The sequence below is a fragment of the Callithrix jacchus genome, chromosome 2 (genome assembly GCF_049354715.1).
Source record: "Callithrix jacchus isolate 240 chromosome 2, calJac240_pri, whole genome shotgun sequence".
NCBI lineage: Eukaryota > Metazoa > Chordata > Mammalia > Primates > Cebidae > Callithrix > Callithrix jacchus.
Window position 1 is genome coordinate 30,442,280 of NC_133503.1, and position 22,448 is coordinate 30,464,727.

Here is a 22,448-nt window from a genome sequence, read left to right on the forward strand (position 1 = left end):
TGGTAGTATTTATTTTTGGAAATGATCAATTAACTGATTTCAATAGTGAAAGAGAAGCATATATGTTTTTTCCAATGAGAGGGGAGTGTTGGGTATCACAAAAGCACTTGCAGACAGGACAAGGGTGTAACCTGTTTTGGAGAGCTTTCGTTTTTCTTACCTTAAGCAGACCTGGTTCTTTGCTGGTGGATTCTTCTTTGGCCTAGAATTGTTTCTTTGTCAGTTTTCATTCCTGAGGTGTAAAATGCTCCATAGGATGTTTTGATTTAACACCCATTCATTTCTCTTTTCTGGGACAAAAAGGTTTATATTTAGAAGGCATAAGTGTCAGCTACTTCTATTTTGTAATTAGTGCTGTAAGTCCACTGGGATAAGGACGTTCTTCAGATTTTTTTATTTTTATTTGATTCAAATACATTTTTTTTTGTACTTGACCCATAGTGGTGTTTTTTTTTTTTTTTCCTTCTGTCTTTAAATAAGGAAAGCTTTACAACTTGGTGGGAGATGTTACTTTCTAGTAAAGTTCATTTGCTGTTTGCCTCTTGTTGTATTTTTTTAATAGTAGCTATCAAGCACTGACTATATCCAAAGTACCATGAGTTAAGTGTGCCAAACCGCACCCCTAACAACAACAAGAGGTGTCTCTCCACTCACTGAGAATCTGATGAAGATACAAAATAGGAGCCAAACAGCCTACTGGACTGAAAGTGCCAGGTCTTAACTCCCTCCCTTAGGAGAACAGGGGAGAAAAGGTCACTGCAAGTTGAGAAGATCCTGAGGAATGTGTCTTTGAATTAGGAGTGAAATATGAAAACACAAAATAATTCCCATCAGCAAAATCAGTGCGGGCACAGGGCACGCATGGCAAAAAAGAATGACTGATGCTAGTATGATGGAGAGTCTTGAATGGCAAACCAAGGCATTTGATAGCCACTGGAGAGAGGTGATCTGGCAGCTTTTAGAGGAGTTCAGGCTCTGGATGTGAACGGGGAAGTACTGGAAGAGCAGGTCCCACCACACAACACACCCTTCCCAGGAGATTCTGAAACATCTATCAACAGGGCACCTACTCTTCCGTTGAAGTGCAGCCTTACGGAGGTACTGCTACCAGTAGTCTATATCTTTCCCTTGTAGCAATGCTGTTTAGAACGCCTAGTCTACAGGCTGGAAGCCCGTGAATAATCTGCTGCATTAGCCTAGACTTCAGCAGTAAGGAAAGACCTTCCTATTATAATTATTGCAATTTCTTGTTTGTACTGCAGATGTCATGGCCTCATTAGACAGGGATTTTGTGTATATGCATTTGTTTTCATGTTTTCATAAGAAAAACTTTCACCATTCATCGGAGATCAGACCCATGGTTTAGAAGGTGTGATGTTCTCTCTATGCTATTTCCATATAATCAATTAGTGTTATGTTCATCTCTGGTTTCCTGACATTGATTACGGTAGATTTTTATGATCTTTGAGGATTTTCATCTCTCTAAAAAGATATATACTTTATTTATTAGAATTAATTGCCTCTCTGAATTGCCTGTGTTTTCAGTTACTTTCTATAAACCTTGACTAACTTGCCTTGAACTCTTTGATGTCTAGTGTATTTGACTGACAAGCTCAGCTATGGAGACTAACTATACAATGGAAGTGTATATGTGAAGATATACGCTGTTTTCTTTTCAACACACTTCACAATGAGAAGGAGCAAAAATAATTACTAGTACAATTAAGTGAGTAGAGTGTCATACTTTTCCTCAGTAACACTGATTTTACTAGCCTATTCAGGTGGACACGGTCACCAACATCACCTCAAAACCAAACTATAGATGAGTGACTTTCCTTGTCCTCCAACCCACTTTAATTTAATTTGTTCCATTTACTTTTCCAAGCTTTTCATCTTCCCACCATTTTAATACTATCAGAGATGGGGGGCTGCCCATGACATTCACACTTGACATTATCAGACACAAAAGGCATCACTCATACACTTGACTGCATTACAATGCAAGGAAAAAAATAGATCCCAAAGGCTTAGAAATTATTGTCTTGTACCTTGAATGTAGGTGGATTTTCTTTTCTGTTTCCTCTAGCCTGCCTCATTTGACTGTTTTGCTACTGTGTGTTTGCAGAGGGTTCTAACAACTCTGCAAAAATCAGCACTCACAAAACCATAACATACACGTTTTTATTTTCACTGGAGATGTGCGTCTTAGTATAATGGAAATTTACAATCATTATTGTCTGTTATTTGTTAGGCACCAACCACACTTTGATGCAGATCCAAAGTTGCACCCCACACCTGAGCTACCTTCTCATCATTGACTTCAGTTCTTCTGACAGTCTGACAGTTGTAGCCAAGCCTCGTCCTGACTCACAGATCTGTGGTCACTGAAGTTCCTTTATTATTGCTAGGCAAGCCAGAGATTTGCTGAAATCCATAGTAGCCCTAACCTTTGTGTGTGTGAGTCGGGGGAATTCTCAACGTTAGTATAAATTTATCTGTACCTCCCTTTGCTTACTAGGCAAGCCTGCTAGTCAAAGACAGTTTACCTCTCTGCCCCTATAGTAAGACAACACCTGTGACCTGAATAAGTAGCATTAGATTGTGGTGAATTGCTTCAATCATATTACATCATGCATCGCAATCGCGTGTGCTGTAAAGCTCTGTAAAACAGCCAGCTACATGATATCCTGCAGGTTTAATATACTTCTGCAGCCTTGTACTTGGGAAGGATTTCTGTAATTGGAGACAATCTAGTAAGGAGAACTTTTTAAGCCATCGGAGGCCAAAATACAAGTTTTTGAGAAATGTGCCTTTATAGGCTTGAAACTGAATGGATTACAAATTTCTCTTAACTGGACAGAATTATAATTGCCTATAGAGTTAGGTCCTGATTATCCAGGGTATGAATTTCCAGCATGGGGATTATCCAGATTTCTTCCTTGACTCCCCTGTCTTGTTCCTAGCTACCTGATGTGAACTGTTTCTCTAATCGTTGGCACCTCTGCTAATGCTACGCAAGGGCAAATTTGAGCAGCAAATTCCAAACTGGTGACTTATCGTTCAGAAGAGGTAATTGTGTAGAAAAAGCTGGTTTCTGTAACTATTCACTAAAGTCGACTGGATAAATTGAACTTTGGGGGGACATCTTTCTATTTACAAACAATGGTTTACTATAGCTGCTTATACATCAATATCTTACCACCCGTTTGAGGAGCAGAAAAGTAGATTAATGATGCCAAATAATGCTTTCTTTGTATCGGCTGTAACATTTCTCTCACCTCTCACCAGAACAGCCACCATTCTTAATTAGCTAGTTGGGAATTCGACCTAGCTGGAATTTTACCACAAGACCACACAGATCAAGCAAGCGTACCTTCTACAGTGGATCAGGGTTCTGATTAGCATGTTCCTCTAGGATTAAGTACAAAAGTAAGCTATTCCTGCCCAAATCCCAATTACTTATCCTCTGCCATTCTCATTTTTGTCATTAACTGAGTGCCAGTCAGTCCTTGATAAGTTATTTATTTTTAGGATTTGACCCACTGAAAGCCTCTTAGATACCACAAGGAGGCTGAAATGGTGAAAGGACAGGAGGTGGAACTAACCTTGCCAGAAATGTTGTTACTGCAGATTAGGACAGAAGTCACCAGACCACCTTCCAAGTCTGCAGAACAGGGTGCAGGCTTCTGTCTACTGAATATTACTACAGAATCAAAACTTGAGGCCGGGTGCAATGGTTCACCTGTAATCCAGCACTTTGGGAGGCTGAGGTAGGTGGATTGCTTGAGGCCAGGAATTGAGATCAGCCTGGCCAAAGTGGTGAAACCTCATCTTTACAGAAAATACAAAAAGTACCGGGCATGGTGGCACAAGCCTGTAATACCAGGTACTCAGGAGGCTGAGGCATGAGAATTACTTGAACCTTGGAGGTGGAGGTTGCAGTGAGGGGAGATTGCACCACTGCCCTCCAGCCTGGGAAACAGAGCAAAACACTGTCTCGAAAAAACAAAACAAAAAAAACTTTGATTTCCTCTCATATTCATGTACATCAGTTGTGGCTTGGACATTTTCAAAATCCTGTGGTTATATCTGCCACTTTGTACCAGTCTCATCAAATAATGTACTCTTCTGTCATCTCTATTTGGCAAACATGTTTATTAATAATCAGTAGCAGTTTGAGGTGCTTAATACAAATTCTCAAGCTGTTTCTGTTTCTAAATGTATAACATAATCTAAGCAATAAGTATATACAATATAATATATATGCTATATAATATATACTATATAATATAACTGACACAATATGCTAAAAGACAAAAAGTGGTATTGCTCCAGTGACACTTTAAAAAATATCCCTTTTATCACTAGATTAAAACTGAACCTGTTACAAAGAAACCTACTTGAAGTTGTTGAATGTTCAGGTGCAATTGATGATGTAGTGTAATGAACAATAGTTTTCAATCCATATTTTAAATGAAAATTTAAACAGTAATATAGTACATAAAACTGAAAATGTAAGAAAACTGTTAGAAGATTCATTAACAAATCTACTCAAATGTTCTGGATGTAGAAGATTCCTCTTAGCGTTTGTATTTGTGTTTACATTTATATATATATATAAACGTATGTACACACATATGTACATATAGAGAATATATGTATATGCATATATCTTTATCTATTTCCAGAGAGAGACAGAGAGAGAAAAAAAATGGGTGTGTTCCTAATAAGACACAGGGTGAGTACATTCCTGATAAAATATTGTGTTTTTTTCCAGCTGATGTTACTAATTTCCCACAATCTGACACACAGGATGCTAGGTACCAGGGACGCCAACATGAAAAAGACACAATTCTTAAGGAGTTTATGATCTAATCTGAAATTAGGTATCATTTTCATGTTGAATTTTCAGTTGTGGATATATTTAGGAATCAAAGACACTGAGAGAGAAAAAAAATCAAGAGCTACAAAGCCACTGGAGCCCACACTAGGTGACCTATACATTTTACATGCCTTGCCTCTTCGGGAGGAGAGTTGGGAAATAAATACAGGCAGGTATGATTTTGGGGGAGAAGATTCTCATATAATATAATCTTGTCCCAACTAAACATAAAACTGGCTTTATTGAAAAAGCAGACCAAGGTTTCTGAATTCTCCATTATCATTTAACTGTTGATGCAGGCCACAAACCAAACATAGGATCAGTTTGCCTGATACTCTTCTCTGAGTTCTGCACATCATTCATCCAAGCAAAGAACATGAGGGCGAGTGTTATCAACCTGCTTAGTATTAAACATTCACAAATAACGTTTTGTTTGAAAAGATATGTAATTGAGCTATGTTTTTTAAATGAAATAGGCTTATGTGACAAAAATCCTTTTATTCTTGATCCATATGTCATTTATGATATATATGTTATATGTATTTATAATCACATATCCTATGTGATTTATATACACATGCATATAGTCTCTAGAGGTCAGTAGAATATAAGAAATAGGCAAAAATTCATGTCTAGATGAGCCCCAGAGATTCTGGAGACCATTTTTCAAATGGTGAAATGATGATAGTCGACTAATGACATTAGGAACTGAAATCATTAATCAGTGTTAACAAAAAAGTCATGTCATTCTTGTTCTTGAAATGAATCTAATCTATTTGTTTTAAGCAAATTTTAGATAAATGAACATTTACATGGCAAGAACCTTTACAGAAACTAAGCTGTAATTACTTTATTATGGTTTATTATAACAGGCCGTGATTCTCCAGAAGCTTTTTTGAGGATTTTTAAAAATGTTAGCAGAACAAAAAGGAAATTTGTTTTTAAACACTTGACTATTACATCCAAAACACTATTTCTATTTTAGCCGCCAATTCAGTCCCCTTGACTCTTAGACATGAATCTTTCATGATTTATATGTTGCAATTTTATTTCTTCTTATGAACTACATGTCCCTGATGTTGGAAAATGTATCAGAAAATTGTGATTTATTTTATATATTAAGCTAAAATTGTTGACAGTCCAGCGCTTGCTGCACAGTTGAGCATGTTTCCCAAGTTTTTCTCTGGAACATTTGTGCACAAAAAGTGTAGAAAATGACATAATGTAGCTATGAACTATTTCATAGTGGAGTTGTCGATGCCTCTTACACACCATTTTATGCAAGAAAAAACAGCACAGCAGGGATTCAGATTTCATTCAAATTTGGGGATAAATGATTATCTTTTAGGTTGAGATTACATGCCTTGGCTTAGAACTTAATATACCTTGCACACATTAATATCACTCACACTTGGAACTAATCTATCAATAAGCTATTCCCATATTTGTTTACTAGCATGGATTGCATTCTTTAGTTCAATTTCCTCCAGGATAAATCCTAAACCAGGTATTGCAGCGTACGTGCATGAAGGCAAGTAGTCAGAAATAAAACAATAGGAGGTGATGGGGGCCTGTGGAGCTTTGAAAAGGCATTATTAGTACATGCACACATACACACACACACACACACTCACACACACACCAAACCCACCTTAAAACAAAACAAAACCTAATAAACATTTTTAAAGAATAATCATATGGAGAATTTAGAAGAACTTTAGGTTTATAGCAGCAAGAGATTCCCAGTAGATATTCCATAAATATTGATGGAGCATTTACAATGTATAATCTAGCAATTATTAAATAAGGAAGATATGCTATGTTTCCCGTCCTTAAGGAATTCAGTATCTCCTCTGCCTCTGAGCCTCGACCTCTGCACTCCCAAACTTCTGCATTTTCCACTCCATCCTTCCGGGATTCCTTTCAGTCTTTCTGGCTTTCCTAACTGGCTTTGCAGATACCCATCTTTAACACTGCAGTTTGCCCCTGGCTAAATCTAAATACTATCCATCTTTAGGCAGAAGTTTAAATGTCACCTCCTCCAAGAAGCTTTTCTCGACTACTCCTCCTTAAGTTTAAATTAGGGGCTCCCACTCTGTGATGCTATAACAATGCAGTTAGCTTATTCTAACAGTATTCTCTCTCTCTCTCTCTCTCTCTCTCCATATATATATATGTATAACACTATATCTATATCTATATATCTATATCTATCTCTCTATATATATATAAAACTGCTGGTTTAATTGTCTATAGTCCAACTGTTACTGCTGGAGGGTCTTGACTACAAGTCATCCATGTTCTTGGCATTTTGAACCAAGAATTGGATAAAATGCACACACAAAGCAATGAAAGAATGATGCAATGAAAACATAGATTTATTGAGACAAAAGTACACTCCACAGAGTGGGAGCTGGCTCCAGTAAGTGATTCAAGAGCATTAGTTACAGAATTTTCTGGGATCTAAATATTCTCTAGGGGAAACCATTGGTTACTTGGTTGGTTACAACCTATGTAAATGAAGACTTGGCCCACAACCAATCTGATTGGTTGCAGTAAGTGACCAATCAGAGGCTGAAGTGAAGTTACAAAGTTACACTCTATGCAAATAAAGACTTGGCCGATGACCAGTCTGATTGGTTGGGGGAGGTGACCAATCAGAGGCATTTTCCATTTTTCATCTGTAAGGCATGGAAGGGAGAAGTGCAAAGGGAGTAGCCATTGATCCTTTTGTTATCTGAGGATGAAGAGGTGGGATTTTCCTTTTGATTCAGTTCTACGAAGTCAGCATGAATCAGCCTGAGGTTCCCTACCTCCAGACCCTATTCTCCTGTCTCACACCTAAGCTTTTAAACTCAGTGAGGACAGGAACCATGTGTGTCTAGCTTATCTGCTGCTGTTTCACTGATGCTCAGAAAAATGTCTGGCAACATAATGTTAATTTTGTCAATAACTCTTGAATGAGTGTGCAAATACGTAAATACTTACAGTGTATGAATCAAAGGAAGATATTCACCTCCAAAAGACCACAGATAATTAACCTCTGTGTTTGTTCCCAAGTCTTAGTCTAGGGCAGGTTTAAAGTGTCCTAGGGCATCATCCTTCTGCATCTATTTTCTACCCTGAAGTAGAGCCAGATCCTTCATCCCCAGAATAGAGTCATTATTTTAGTTGAAGGAAGACGTACACTCTTTAGATGTTTTCTTCTTCGTCTCTGATCATGTAATTTATGATGAAAGGTAGACTGGTTTGGAGGGTAGTCTAAAAGTGGTGACTACCTCTCTCCACTCTAGTGATGGTTACAAGATTTCGAACCTTGGATACCAGAACTGATTAAATAGACCATGGACTCGGAGAACTGTGATCATGAATACAGATTGTCTATTGAATATCAGACACTTTAATAGGAACTGGAGATTCAGAAATGATGATGCAGAGTAAATATACTAACTTATTTTTAGTTAAGTCTATGCACCATGTCAGTTTATGTGAATATATTGTCCTCCCAAATTTCTCTGCTGCTTTTTCAAACCTCTGGTGAAAATTTAAGAACTTATAAATCAACATATTTTACTGTAATGTTTTATTTCTATATTACACAAAGACATAAACAACCTTAGAGTCATGTTAGAAGTTATTATATAATAGAATACAAATGTTAATCAAATAATAAAATTTTTATTTGAATCATACAGTCAGCTTTTTGTATCTTTGAGTTCTACCTTTATGAATTCAACTAACCACAAATTGATAATACTTAAAATAAGAATAATAAAAGCAGGCCAGGCACAGTGGCTCACTCAGTAATTTCAGTGTTTTGGGAGGCCAAGGCAGGTGGATCACTTGAGTCTAGGAGTTTTGTGTTTTTTTTTGAGACGGAGTTTTGCTCTTGTTACCCAGGCTGGAGTGCAATGGCGCGATCTTGGCTCACCACAACCTCCACCTCCTGGGTTCAAGCAATTCTCCTTCCTTGGCCTCCTGAGAAGCTGGGATTACAGGCACGCACCACTGTGCCCAGCTAATTTTTTGTATTTTTAGTAGAGACGGGGTTTTACCATGTTGACCAGGATGGTCTCAATCTCTTGACCTCATGATCCACCCGCCTCGGCCTCCCAAAGTGCTGGGATTACAGGTGTGAGCCATTGTGCCCGGCCGAGTCTAGGAGTTTTAAGACCAGCCTGGGCAACATGGTCTTAAATAATAAAGAAATTAGCTGGGCATAATGACACATACCTGTAATTTCAGCTACGGGGAGGCTGAGGCCAGAGGATTGCTTGAGTCCAGGAGGTGAAGGTTGCAGTGAGTGCCACAACACTCCAGCCTGGGTGACAGAGCAAGACTGTCTCCAAAGCAAAACAACAAAAACAAAAAAACAAAAACACAAAATAACAGTGTGATAATAAAAATAATACAAATAAAAAAGGTGACATAACAACTATTTATATAGCATTTACATTATATTAGGTATTACAAGCAATCTAGAGACTACGTAAAATATATGGGAGGAAGTATGTAGGTTATATGCAAATACTGCCCCAGTTTAATTGAGGGACTCCAGCATCTGTGAATTTTGGCATCCATGGGGGTCCTGGAACCAAGCCCCACAGATACAGAGGGATGACTACTAACAGACGTGAAAGGCTGGTCAGTTAACTGTTCCCTGGACAATATGATTAAATAATGTTAAATGATTTTAGTGTATAACTGTAATTTCTGTTTTAATTTTAGACATATTCTCTTTCCTTTAATCTTTGGTTCCCTTAGGACGGTAGCAGACTGTTCATTTCTGTCTCACTCTTTCCTTCTCCAGAGCATCCTGTTGAATCCACTATGTCTTATGTGCAAATTCTTTATATCCAGGATAGTTTATTATATTTCTTCTTGAATAAGAAAACATTTTTAGGGGAAAAGGTAATTTAAAAAAATGAAATGTACTTGCCCTGAGCAAATATATTCTATTTGTAGAGAATTAAAACCACGTCATAGCAATCATAGTATCCCTCATTTCCAAAGCATTCTGTCTGGAATGAGTAATAATCAATATCAGAGAAAGAATTTTTCTTCGATTGAGTTAGATGATTTATTATTCACACAAAAATATATACGTTGTTAAAAAATAGACCTTTGACTTTTAACTCGGGTTTATTTCTCAATTTGGAAAGTGCTTGTAGGTTTGTTAATGTTAAATTGGTAATTGTTGGGCTCTGAGGGGGTACAGCATCTTCAGTCTGAGCTTATTACAGTATAAAATATGGATTGCCTTTACCCTAATGGCCTCTGAATCCTATTACCATCCCATTAGAGAGTGTGGGATTTTAGTAATTCTGTTGTTGTTTCCAGTGGGCAGTGAATATAATGGGGAAGGGCAGGGGTTAATTCAATTCATCTCTTTTAATACTCGTAACTTCGACTCCCTTATCACTCACTGTGGTTTCACTAGGGTTTTTCCCCTTTCTTTCTATATCTTTAAGGTCCAATATATTTCTATATGCCTTCCCAGCCAAAAGAGTTTGGGGGAGTATTTTGATGATTCTGGGGTTTAAATAGAATTTTCAATATTAGCTTTTCATAAACTGAAGATAAACAAATAAGGTAGTATGTCCGCTTGTTGTGAAACAGCCTGTCGCTCAGAAAGGTTTTCAGTGACTGTCCTTGTGCCAAGAATAGTATTGAAATGGCTCTTCAATCAAGATCATTTATAAGGCCTTTTGGAAGGAGAAGCATGATACCAATGGGTCGGATCAATGCAGGCTAGTGTTCTGGGTATAATGTTTCCATGTGTTCCTGGAGACAGCTGTGTCCTGGGTGCTGGTGGTGCTAGAGAGAAGAATTGGAAAAGATTTCAAAGTAATAGAAATTAGATTCCTTTAAAGAGAAGTTTACGAGCAATAGTTAATTCCCTATCTCTCTGACATACTCAGTAGATGTACATGTCTGATTATGTATCCATGATTTTATTCATGAAATTTGTTTTAGCTAATACAGCTTTTTTCAGAATAAATACGAACATCAGATTACTTCTCAGTATGTCAAAACAAATTAGTTTCCCACAGTGATGCAGTGAAAGGTGTAACTATTTTCCTTTTTTATATGTCAGAAAGCATTACTGGGACTGGGAAATACCTCCTTTTCCCCCTTAGCCCGTGAGCCTGGTGGTTTGCAAAGGTCTGCTTTAATTCACAAGCATGTTCACCTAGAGCTCCAGCACCTCCCTCTGCTGCCATTAGTGGGAATCACATGCTGAGATCCAAAGAGGCAACCACACTCAGAAAAGACTGGGAATGGCAGGAGGTGATCAGACCATTTCAATCTGTTGAAAGTGAATGATATTCCCAGGGCTCATTCTTCACCTTCTCAGAGAATTAAGTTTCCATATGTTTCATCATAAATGACATGAGCGTGCAACATAACTGCAATATGCAAATGTCCACTGGATGATGTAGTAGAAAACCAGATTGGAGAGGAATTCTTGTCCTCATATTTAAAATATCTTGATTGTCCACCTGGTTATAGCCAATAGACTAAGCCTGCTGACAGTGCTTAGGTCTGTATAGAATAGTTTGTGTATCTGCATTGAATATTCATGCATCACGTTTCTCCTTAATTTCAGGTATCACTTATATTTCTACTCAGGCCGTGAGAGCATTTCTTTCTCTCCATCAGTTCAGTGTGTGGAGTGAAATTCATTTTAGAATGTAATTATGTAGTGACCATGACAATTAGTTTTCATCCAGATGAATTGATATGGATAAGCATTGTTAAGGGATATTATTTCCTTTTGATATTTAGTTACCGACTGCTTTTCAAATCCATTTCTGTTCCCACAATCACTTGGGGAGCTCAAACAAAACAACAACAAAAGAAATAAAATCTACTGTAAGTATATACTAATGTAATAATCTTTAAAAAACAGCACATATACACAAGACCATTAGCAGAAAATTACTGAACTCATGGAAATGACACGTAGATAGAACCTATGTAGAATTTCTGTTTTGCAAAGGACAATATGAGAGATTCTGATTACTCAACAACTGGAGTGTGACTTTCTGTTTTTCATTCATGATTGGGCCCTATTTAATTCATCTTGTCTGTTTGTTCTTGGAACTTTCCTTCAGATCTCCAAGACATATAAAAATCAGATGACAGGCCAGGCATGGTGACTCACTCCTGTAATCCTAGCATTTTGGGAGGCTGAGGCAGGCAGATCCCCAGCCTGGCCAAACCCTGTGTCTATGAAAAAATACAGAAAATTATCTGGCTCTGTTGGCACATGCCTATAATCCCAGCTACTTGGGGAGGCTGAGGCATGAGAATCACTTGTACCTGGGAGGTGGGGTTTATAGCGAGTTGAGATTGTGCCACTGCATGCAGCCTGAGCGACAGAGGGAGGTTATCTCAAAAAAAAATTTTTTTTTTTAGATGATACTAATGTTTCCGTTAGAGAATTTGGTGAGGTTTTTTTCCCCATTGTCACAAAGCCACACAACCTGTAATATGTTGTCTCTGTGCAGTGTTCCCTTAATGCATGATATACAAATTATTTAACAATTGTTGAATATTATCAAACTAGTAATGAAATTTGACTCTGCATAAGACTAATAGTTTTATTTTTTTAAACTTATATCAGAATTCAAACATAAGTGTGAATTGTGTAGAGCACACAAGAATGCTGAGAACCACATTATTTCCCATATTGCATCCAAAGCTTTTGTGGAAATATTCAATAAGTTTATGATAGCCATTGAAATTAACATATTTTTAAAATATATATTTTAAACTCTAGAAGTAGAATAGCTCTTTCAGAAAATTTGGAAACTTTAGAAAATGATCGAAAAAAATGAAAATTATTCATAATCCCATACAAGTTTGTTTGTTTTTAACCCACTCAAACAGCTGAATATTTTAAAAATAAAGATTTTGTTTCTTGCATTTATTCTTATACAGTGGAAATTCTCTTATGCATTAAATAGCACTCAAAAACATTACATTAATATTTTATCAATGTGTATGCCATACAAATACCCCGATACTTAAAAAATAACTTTTATAAACTTTTTAATTGTAAAACTCTAATAATATATTTATTAAAAAGAATTTAGAAACAATATACAAACAAAAGTAAAATTATTTTTGAAGTGTTACTGTGAAAAGGTAAAAACTTGAATCATTTGATGGATCATTTTATCACATTGGTCTATGTAACAAGTAATAATAGTAATTATTTTGTTTGATTTATGTTTTAGTTATTCTGCAGTTGCATGCTTATCTCTTAATTTACTTACCACTGAATTTTCTGCTTGATTACATTTTTCTTAAAAAGTCAGATTGCAAGATTTTTAGGATATAAGAAACATCTGCTTGCTATATTCATTGCTAATATTTTATCCAAATAGCTTTTTTGTTTTTCATATGAAAATCATATTGTTTTCATATGAAGATATTTTAAATCTTGATATAGTAAGGTCTAAGTCTTCTTCTAATATTTCAGATGTCTTTCATTGTTCCTCAGCTTTAAAAAATCCCCATTATAAGCTTCAATAACTGCCTACTATATATTTTCTCCTAGCAATTAAAAAATATTGTTATAATGACATTAACTTGATAAGTTAATTTAGAAATACATGTATGTGTGTATGTGCATATGTGATACGAGGATCTGTTTGCTTAAATGGTTAATCCATTACTAGATATCTGCACTGTTACTGTACTGTTTTGTTATTGCAAGTTTATAGTAAGTTTGATATGATAGAAGAATTTTTTTATTTTTTTTCTCCCAGTTATGTCTTGCTTCACTTTTCATCTTGATTGTTCAGTTGCATCTGTATGTGTATGTAGAAAAGCAGAAAAATGGTGCCAATGCCGCAATCATATTTCTTTCCTCTTTAATTTAGTAAAGTCTCTTTAATTTAGTAAAGTTTTTTTTTAGTCTAATTTTTGTTTCTTTAATATCCAATAAAACACGTCTTCCCTTTCGAATATGTGGGCTTTGTGTTTTGACCCATTGCTCTTAGATTTGTCTTTATCAGGCATTTCTTCCTGGAATTTTATTTTAAATACCTATGTATTTGCATACAATGATGTAAGAAATTTCTCCCACATCTGCTTTCTTTTCTTTTTAAGAAAACAATGCATATCTGTTAAAAAATGTTAAAAAAGTGTTCATAATATTCATCTATCATGGGCCAAGTTCCGTCCTTTGAAACCTAACTGCAGAAAACAAAATGTTGATTCAATGTGGTTAGTCTTTACGTATTTATGTCAGCAATAAGTGCACTGAGCAAGCAAAAGAGTTCTCATTCCTCTATCTTCCCCATGATAGAATTCTGTGAGATGTAACCCATAGAAAACCAGTCTAGTGCAAAGCTCTGCAAAGAAAGGGTTCCTCGGTGGAGTAAATTTGAGAATTAATTCATACAATAGCCATTTTTTGCCAGTTTAGAATAACTATTATCTTATTAAAAGCTGTGACAAGTTCAACAATAAAGACTTGTTTGGTTTGTTTGAACCCATCTTTTCCCAGATTTAATCTATGACATATACATTTGCTATTTTTTGAAGGCAGAGAAAATTATTTGGTTTGATGGTTTGTATTTTATTGAGGGGTAAATATATAATCTGTTACTCAACCCAGGAACTTACATTTAATACTCAAATTGGTCAGGCTTTCTTCCGATTAATTTCAGTTTCCAGTGAGTCTTGTTTCTTTTCAGTGTACAATGGAAGATAATTCTAATCAGATCTTAAGAGACAGTTCTCAAGGCATTCACTCATTGGCCATTTATTTGATGATTAGTAGTGGTTGTAGTTGAAGTAGGCAGTATTATACAATCGTCATACACAGCAGCTCTATAACACCTTGCAAATAAATTAAGCTCTTTATATATCAGGAGTTTTATTTGTTTGTTTTTTTGTAAAATGGGGACAGTATCCTGCAGGAGCTTGTGTACCACAGAAAAGATGCGTATATAAAGCCTTAACCCTATTTCTGCATAGAATAGTCACTCACAGAATGATAGTTGGCATTCTTAATAATCACTGACAAGAGAAGTTAGCAGGACCTGCTCTGATCCACCTAAACAATGGTGCAATAAGAAGTAACAATTTCATAATGCTTTGCAATTTACACATATTTTTATGTACACTGTTGAGAGTATAAGCATCAAAATAAAGTAGGAGAACAGATAAATACAGTGAGGGAGCTGAGATCAAGTGATACAGCATTTGCCAGGAGGCGGTTATTCCATACCACCGTATACACCAATACAGAATGAGGACAAGCGTTCATTCCTTCTAATGAGGACTTTACATATGTTGGGCACTGAAGGCTGTCACACAATTCTATGGAACTGAATCAAAATGATAGAAAAGTCCAGTTCCTCAGCTCCAAATGCTTGCTGAGTAGGCTTCTTCTCTGGTAACCCTTTTATGGAATGTGATATAAAAAGCATCCCAAAGTTGTAAGTACCTTTGTTTCATGTTGATGTCTGAGTCATCAATGGGCAAACATTCTGCTATTGTTACTGGAGCTCTCTTTTGTCCTCCTGGAACAGAAATCCCAGCTCAGCAAAGGCGATGTAGAAATGTTGGTAAACCTCTTTATTACTTTAAGTCTACACTACGGTAATTCTTCATCTGTGGGTCTTCTAAACTGGGTTATTTATAGGATGCAACTTAAGATAATAAGGCAGCCCAGAGCCTTCCTGGGATTTTGTCCCTTCAGCATATTTAAAACCGTCAATTCAATCATCATATTGGTTACTCATAAAATGTTACATTGATTGTGAAGTTGTTTTACTCAAATGGTGCCTCCAAGATGCGCTTTCATTCTGCCTGTCTCCCAGATTTTTCTTTTACCAATTCCTGGTCCTTTCTAAAGACTTAAATTTGGAAGCATTTGCTATTGTGCCATGAGCTTGAGGTGGGCATATTTGAAGTTATGTGGACTAGTTTTAGGTTTGATTCTATTTTTACAGACAAACCCTTATTTACTTGAATAAAATATATATTGTTTACCAACAAGAAAAGCATATTCTTTACCAATAAGAAAAGCACACATATATAAGACAGGTTTTCAATGACTTATAAAGAGACTTGGACTCCCACACTAATAGCAGGAGACTTTGACACCACATTGTTAATATTCGACGGATCAATGAGATAGAAAATTAACAGAGACATTTATGATTTGAACTCAGACCTGGAACAAGTAAACTCAGTGAATATTTATAGAATTCTTCACCCCAGGTCCACAGAACATACATTTTTTTTTTAACTATCACATTACACCTATTTTGAAAGTGACCACATAAATGAAAGCAAATCACTCTTCAGCACTTGCACAGCATGTCACAGATTTAAACGAAATATTGGTTGGCTGTTTGTTTGTTATTTTCTTTCCTTATTCCTTCCTGTCTCCACTGTTAAGCACAATCATCAGCATAAAAGAGGTTTTTAATACCTATTTCTAGATTGCATTCCAGCCTGGGCAATAGAGCAAGACTCCTGTTCTCTCTCCCCCTTTTCTCTTTCTCTTTCTTTCTTAAAAAAAAAAAAAAAAAGAAAAGCACACATTTGATTTTTTGTTGTTATCTGCTATACACATCATATCCAATATGATTCCAATATGGATTCCAATATTTATCTAGGCACATCATATAAAATGTTTAATACAATGAGATTTATATCATACTTACTATTTGGTAGCCTACTTTTAAAATCAGTGTTATTGTGGTCTCTTTCTATGTTTTAAAAACTTTAATAATTGCCTAATATTTTCTCTTAAAAACTCTGTGATTTATTTAATTCATTTGGAAATTATTTCTTACGTATTTATCAAGTGCTCTCTCTTTGCATGGTCCTGCCAGTAGCTTCTGAAGATACAGTAACAGATAAAGACAGATACAGCCCACTTCCTGCGGAATGGATTCTCTGATGTTGGATATTGGCTCTCCCTTCATTTTGGAGTATTATTATAGAAAAGATGCCTTTGGGTTGTCAAGGAATCACTCTAGAATATTTGATCTGACCCTTTCTGTTCATTTCTGCTAAGAAAACAATTGTTTTTCTAAAAGGGTCATCACCTTGGAAAAGCTTTCCATGTTCTGCCCTCTTTTGTAAACGTTCTTTTTCTAATCATGTGGCCTGGCTTGGTCATTTTCTTACAGACATGAATTCTGCCTTGCTCCTTGGACCCATGTAAAATAAGACTTTATTTGAACTACATCTGGAGACTTTAAGCCCCCTAAACCCTGACCCTTTCCCAAATTGCATTTATCCACGAGCTTAATCCAGGACCACAGAACTCTGGTCTGTGTCCATTGCTCTAGGCTCCCACCTATCTGGGAAGAGAGGTTAGGAATTGAGAGCTAAATTAAAGTTGCAAATATTTATCCTTATCTTCACTCTAAGCTCTGGATTTGCCCAATACTCCATTCTTTGGGTCTGTCCACTCTGTTAATAGAAATACTCCTGAAATTGGAAGAACGTCTCTGGCTACAACCACTTCTGGGTGTTGGAGATAAAGCACCATTGCATATCTTTGCATCTCTTTTCACAAGGATTCCTGGCATGGGTCCTCATAAAGCAAGAGTGCTTGCTACCTTCTTCTCTCTTGCCTCCGTGAAATATCCATGCTGTTGGCACACTATGCTAGTAACATCATGCAGATGTCATTGCATGACGACCACATGTAGATTTAGAGATGACTGAGGTACCCGTCTTTGCTGAAATGTGACTTTCCTCATGCATAGACTTTTTCATGAACATTCTGTAAGTTGTATGTTCCCTGCTTGATGGAAATGAACATTGTATAAAATGGAAGCAATTTAAAAATATACAGTATTTAAGAAAAACTCAAATTCCTTAAATATGTTAGTGGATTGGAAATCTGGCTTGATGTACCCACTACTAAAATTAAACTGTATTAAAATCATATCATACAATGCCAGGTGTCGGCTTTCTGTTCCTTCTGTCTTTAGCCATAGAAGTTGTATTTCCCATTGATAGATAACATCAGACTTTGCACCTAAATGCAATATGTGAGCTGCAAATTTGAGAAAGCACATGGTATTTTATTTTAATCTTTAAAACACATAATCTACAAAAATATAATGCTTAGTCTAACCCACATGGCAATGTAGTAGCTGAATATGGCTCTAGAAACGTGGGTTGTCATGAAACAAGTCTCTCTTCTAGATACTGGAAATCAGGTTCTATCAGGATATTGAATTTAGAAATAGTGTTTGCATCCAACTGTCCTTCTGTACAGATATGTAATTTCCATGTTTTGTTTAATATAAATTACAATGTTTTCATTCGTTAAAAAGAACAGTCTTTAAAGCCTAGAATCAGAATTGAATGCTTTTAATGTAATTGCAATTTGGAGGCATGCTTTGTTATTTATTTTTATAGGGTCAGAGATTCAAATAGTAAAGGGGAGAGAATTGTGCACTTTGGTGTCTTTTCAAATAGAAAGAACTAACCTCAAGCATGATTGTGATTGTCTGTCATCAATCATATGTTATCCCAGATGACTGAGAGGAAAATCTGATCCGTTCACTTATGCCACACTATTTTTGATACACCAAAGCCCTTGCAATTTTACTTACAAATACAGATTAGGAAGTAAAAGGTTGATTGTTTCTGGCAGTTTGAAATGCATTATGTTTGTCCTGACCCCAGCTCAAATGAAAACAGAATGGCTCCAAATCTCCTAATGGTTCTGCAACTGAAGTTACTCATCTGAAACTGCCAGGACTGATCAGTGCAAAATCGAGTGGCCCTTTCTGGGTCCTTCATTTGGAGAACATCAATTTCGAGGATTTAAGATCATTATCTTACCTTATTATTGGATGAATCTTTTACATGAGCAGCTACTGTCTCTCAAGACAGAAAGGAGGGAAAAGCTACCAGAGAAAGAGGCAATCAGAAGAAATATCAGTAAAATGGAATCAAAAAACTATAAGATATGAAATTACTTTTTACCTTTGTTAGTCATTTAGACTCACAGAAACTCTAAGGTGCCAAGAAACACCAAGCCCAAACTTACTTTTGAAATAAGAGGAAACTGAGGCCCAGAGAATGAGAATGACTTACTCAGCAAATTGGGATGATAGAGGAGATGGAACTGATTGGATTTTGTCCCATGATCAAGGTTCTTGACGTGAAATCTAACCTGAGCAAGATTCACAGCAAACAGACTTATTCTGAAACAAAAGGTTAATTTTTAATCCAATTACTTTCTCGAAAAATACTAGCCCTCAGGTATTCATGAGATATGTCTTATATTGCTGTTCTCGTTGAGGAGAATAAATAGAGAGCCATTTGGATTTTGTTACTTGTTTAGTATTCCTTTAGCAATTTCAGACTTATTTGTGCTGAGGAAGGAAGCCTCTTATTTCAAAACATGACATACAAACTAACAGCTGGTTTTGACATTGAACTTCAGATCTAGGGTTGGTAAGAGTATTTGCACTTAATGTTTGTAATGTACAAATAGATCCTTGTTTAAATCCTCAGCAAGAACAGCCTTGTGTAAAGCTTTATCCACCGTGTTTCCCTTCCCTCTCCTCCCCCATAAAATAAAGGAAGAAAATCTTCATTGCAGTCACTAGGCATGGGGATTACTGGAAAGACAGAGTGACTGTTTGGTTTAAATGTAATTTCAGTGTGTAAATGTTCACATCTACCTAAGGATATTGTTAATGGAAGCGAAAACTAACCCCCCTTATTTGGTTTTGCCCTTTAGACTTGAATTTTTCTCCTAATGCTACTTTGTTCAGTATGCCCCGGTCCTCTTCACATGATGGCAAGTTCTATGCTAGATGGCTCAAAAACTATTGGGGCTGAGAGAGGAATAGCAACACTGATTAGTGCTAATTAGGTATCAGACCATTTACTGTCATTATCTGAAGTAAACATCAACAACTCTGAAGAGTAAATATTGTCCCTGTTTTCTAGATGAAGGAACAGAGGCCCCGAAGGCCTAAATAGTGTCTACGGTGCCCTACAGTTGGGAGCAGGAGGCCTGGCTTTGACTCGGTCTAACCCTGTTCTCTCCATCCTACTGGACTGTCTCCCCTGAGAACGCCCCCCTACAAACCCTCAGTTCCAAGAATGTATTGGGCCAATTCCCATTAATTAAATTGAACTATTTTCTATTTCATCAGTGAATGAATGTTCTGTGCTAATGGCAAAAACTAAAAAATAAAAATCCAGAGGTGGTATCAAGAGATAACTCTTCTTCCATCAGGACTTCTGCATTAGGTTTGGAAGAAAAGTTTTCTCCAGCAATCAGTTCACCTTCAGGAGACACAAAATGTGGCTAGAACTGGAGGTCCCAAGAGCACGTGAAGGGGACATTCAGAGCCTGGCTTTTCCAAATTCAGCTGCTGAAAAATTCATGAGCTCAGTCCTTCAGTTTCAGTCCTCACACAGTGGCATTATGATGATTTCTCCTGGCCCAAATACTAACACTAAGTGTTGCTGGGGCAAATTTGCTATCAATACCCCATACATCATTTTCTTTTTCTTCTCTTTCTTTCTTCCTTCCTTTCTCCCTTTCTTTCTCCTTTTCCTTCCTTCCTTCCTTCCTTCCTCCCTCCTTCCTTCCCTCCCTCCCTCCCTCCCTCACTCTCTCTTCTTTGCTTCTATTTCTTTCTTTTCTCTCTCTCTCCTTCCTTCCTTCCCTTCTTTCCTTTCCTTTCTTTCCTTTCTCTCTTCTTTCTATTTACAGAGTTTTGCTCAGTCACCCAGGCTAGAGTGCAGTGGCATAATCTGTACTCACTGCAATATCCACCTCCCAGTTTCAAGTGATTCTCCTGTCTCAGTCTTCTGAGTAGCTGGGACTACAAGGTGTGCTCAACCACACCTGGCTAATTTTTTGTATTTTTAGTAGAGATGGGTTTCATCATGTTGGCCAGGCTGGTCTCAAACTCCTGGTCTCAAGTGATCTGCCTGCCTTGGCCTCCCGAAGTGCTGGGATTACAGGCATAAGCCATAGAGCTGCATTCCTGTATGTAACTTTCATGAAGCTTTTGAGAATGTAAAATGTTCCTTGGATACTAGGAATAATTCACTTTAAACAGACCAGATGAAATACGCATTTGACACCACAAGGAGTCAAGCTGGTGGGGAACAGGTGAGAGGACAGCAGAGACAGAAATGATAATTACAGTGGCTATTAACATATATGCAATTTTATGTTATTAATTATAATCAATATTTGTTTAGTCACACTTTTAATGCTATATTACTTTAAAAATTATACATGCATTTTGTATTTCCATATTTGCATAGTATTCTGTACATACAAATCTCTTCCACCATACTAACCACATTCTGTCATAATTACACACACACACATACATACACACACATGTGCATACATGGGCACAAATATATACAGCTCCCTCTGGGCTGTGTTATTCACCTATAGTTTTTTACTGCCTGACATATTCTGAGTAGACAGGAAATGTTGACTGAAAGAATGAATGAACAAACCTGTGAATAACAGGATACAACACAATCACACCCACATTTCATGAGTTTGGCTGCATTAACCCTTCTTGGAGTCAGAGAGACTGGTCCATGGGAGACCAGTGAAGCATGAAGGAGTGAGGCAGATCTGGCACATGGACATCATATGTGGGCCACTGTCTGTTAACTTTCCATTTTTACTTTACATACCAGGAGAGCAGATTGATATTGCATTTTAATTGTGTATATTAGAGGAAGGCATATGGTTACAACATTCTCTTATTTACCTTCTGGAACATGAAATTTGTCATTTTATTCCCAAAATAAAGGATTGAAGGGAGGACGCCTGCTTTTTACACAAGTTCAATTCTCCCCCATGTGCAAGTCTCCTGAGATGTGTAGCAAGTCAGTGCCAACATGAGGTTGGCACCATTTTTCTATTGCCATGGTGATCCCAGCTCTCCTGAAATCTCAAGGGGGACTATGATATTTTAAAAGCAACTTGAATTTTGGTAATTAAAAAGGCTGGAAGGAATACTCTTTCTACATTTTGCCAGCTTGGGTAAATATGGATGGCAAGTGATGTCTGAGAAGAAGGGTATTACTGTGTTTTATTAGGTGGGTGACCGTGTGTTAGAAAATGAAAACTGTCATGAAAGTTATGTATGGAGTATTGATGGCAATTCAGAACCCTACCGTGAAATTTAAACTACATCTAATCACAACCTTCCTACAAACAGCTACTCTCTTTCCTGGAGTCACTAGTATTTCACTCCAAGTTATGATCATCAGAGTTTTTTTTAATGTCATAGGCAATATGTAATAATGTAAATGTTGGCAGTTATCAAAGTAAAGGGGAAAAAGTGATTCTTTAAAACTGGAAATTAAGTTAGACAGGCATAATTCAATCTGCAGGTTAATCACTCCCTTCCCCATCACGGAATTTCTTACATTAAGAGTTATTTTGAACTTCATTTGAGCAACTACGCTTTCCCGGCAAAGCCTCAAAGATTAAAGGGCTTTGTTTCACTTGAGAAGACAGTTGAAATTTTTTTAGGCATTCTTTTGAGCTATAAAATGAATGCTG

The 22,448-nt window shown here is 36.7% G+C and overlaps 1 protein-coding gene across 33 annotated transcripts in view; it reads left to right on the forward strand.

Annotated features, from left to right (window-relative positions):
- Window positions 1-22,448, forward strand: part of TENM2 (teneurin transmembrane protein 2) — a 3,966,312-nt gene that overhangs the window by 3,276,768 nt on the left and 667,096 nt on the right. For 2 of the 33 annotated variants that reach the window (XM_078359063.1, XM_078359094.1), the window contains exons 2-3: window positions 2,964-3,069; window positions 4,689-4,738. The exons of 27 other annotated variants lie outside the window; for them this stretch is intronic. In XM_078359063.1, coding sequence (XP_078215189.1) covers window positions 4,712-4,738 — 27 coding nt within the window. In that variant the 5' untranslated portion in view covers window positions 2,964-3,069; window positions 4,689-4,711. Of the gene's footprint in view, window positions 1-2,963; window positions 3,771-4,688; window positions 4,739-22,448 lie in introns of all 33 variants that reach the window. 4 more of the 33 variants (XM_078359052.1, XM_078359100.1, XM_078359058.1 and 1 more) reach the window with 3 other exon arrangements.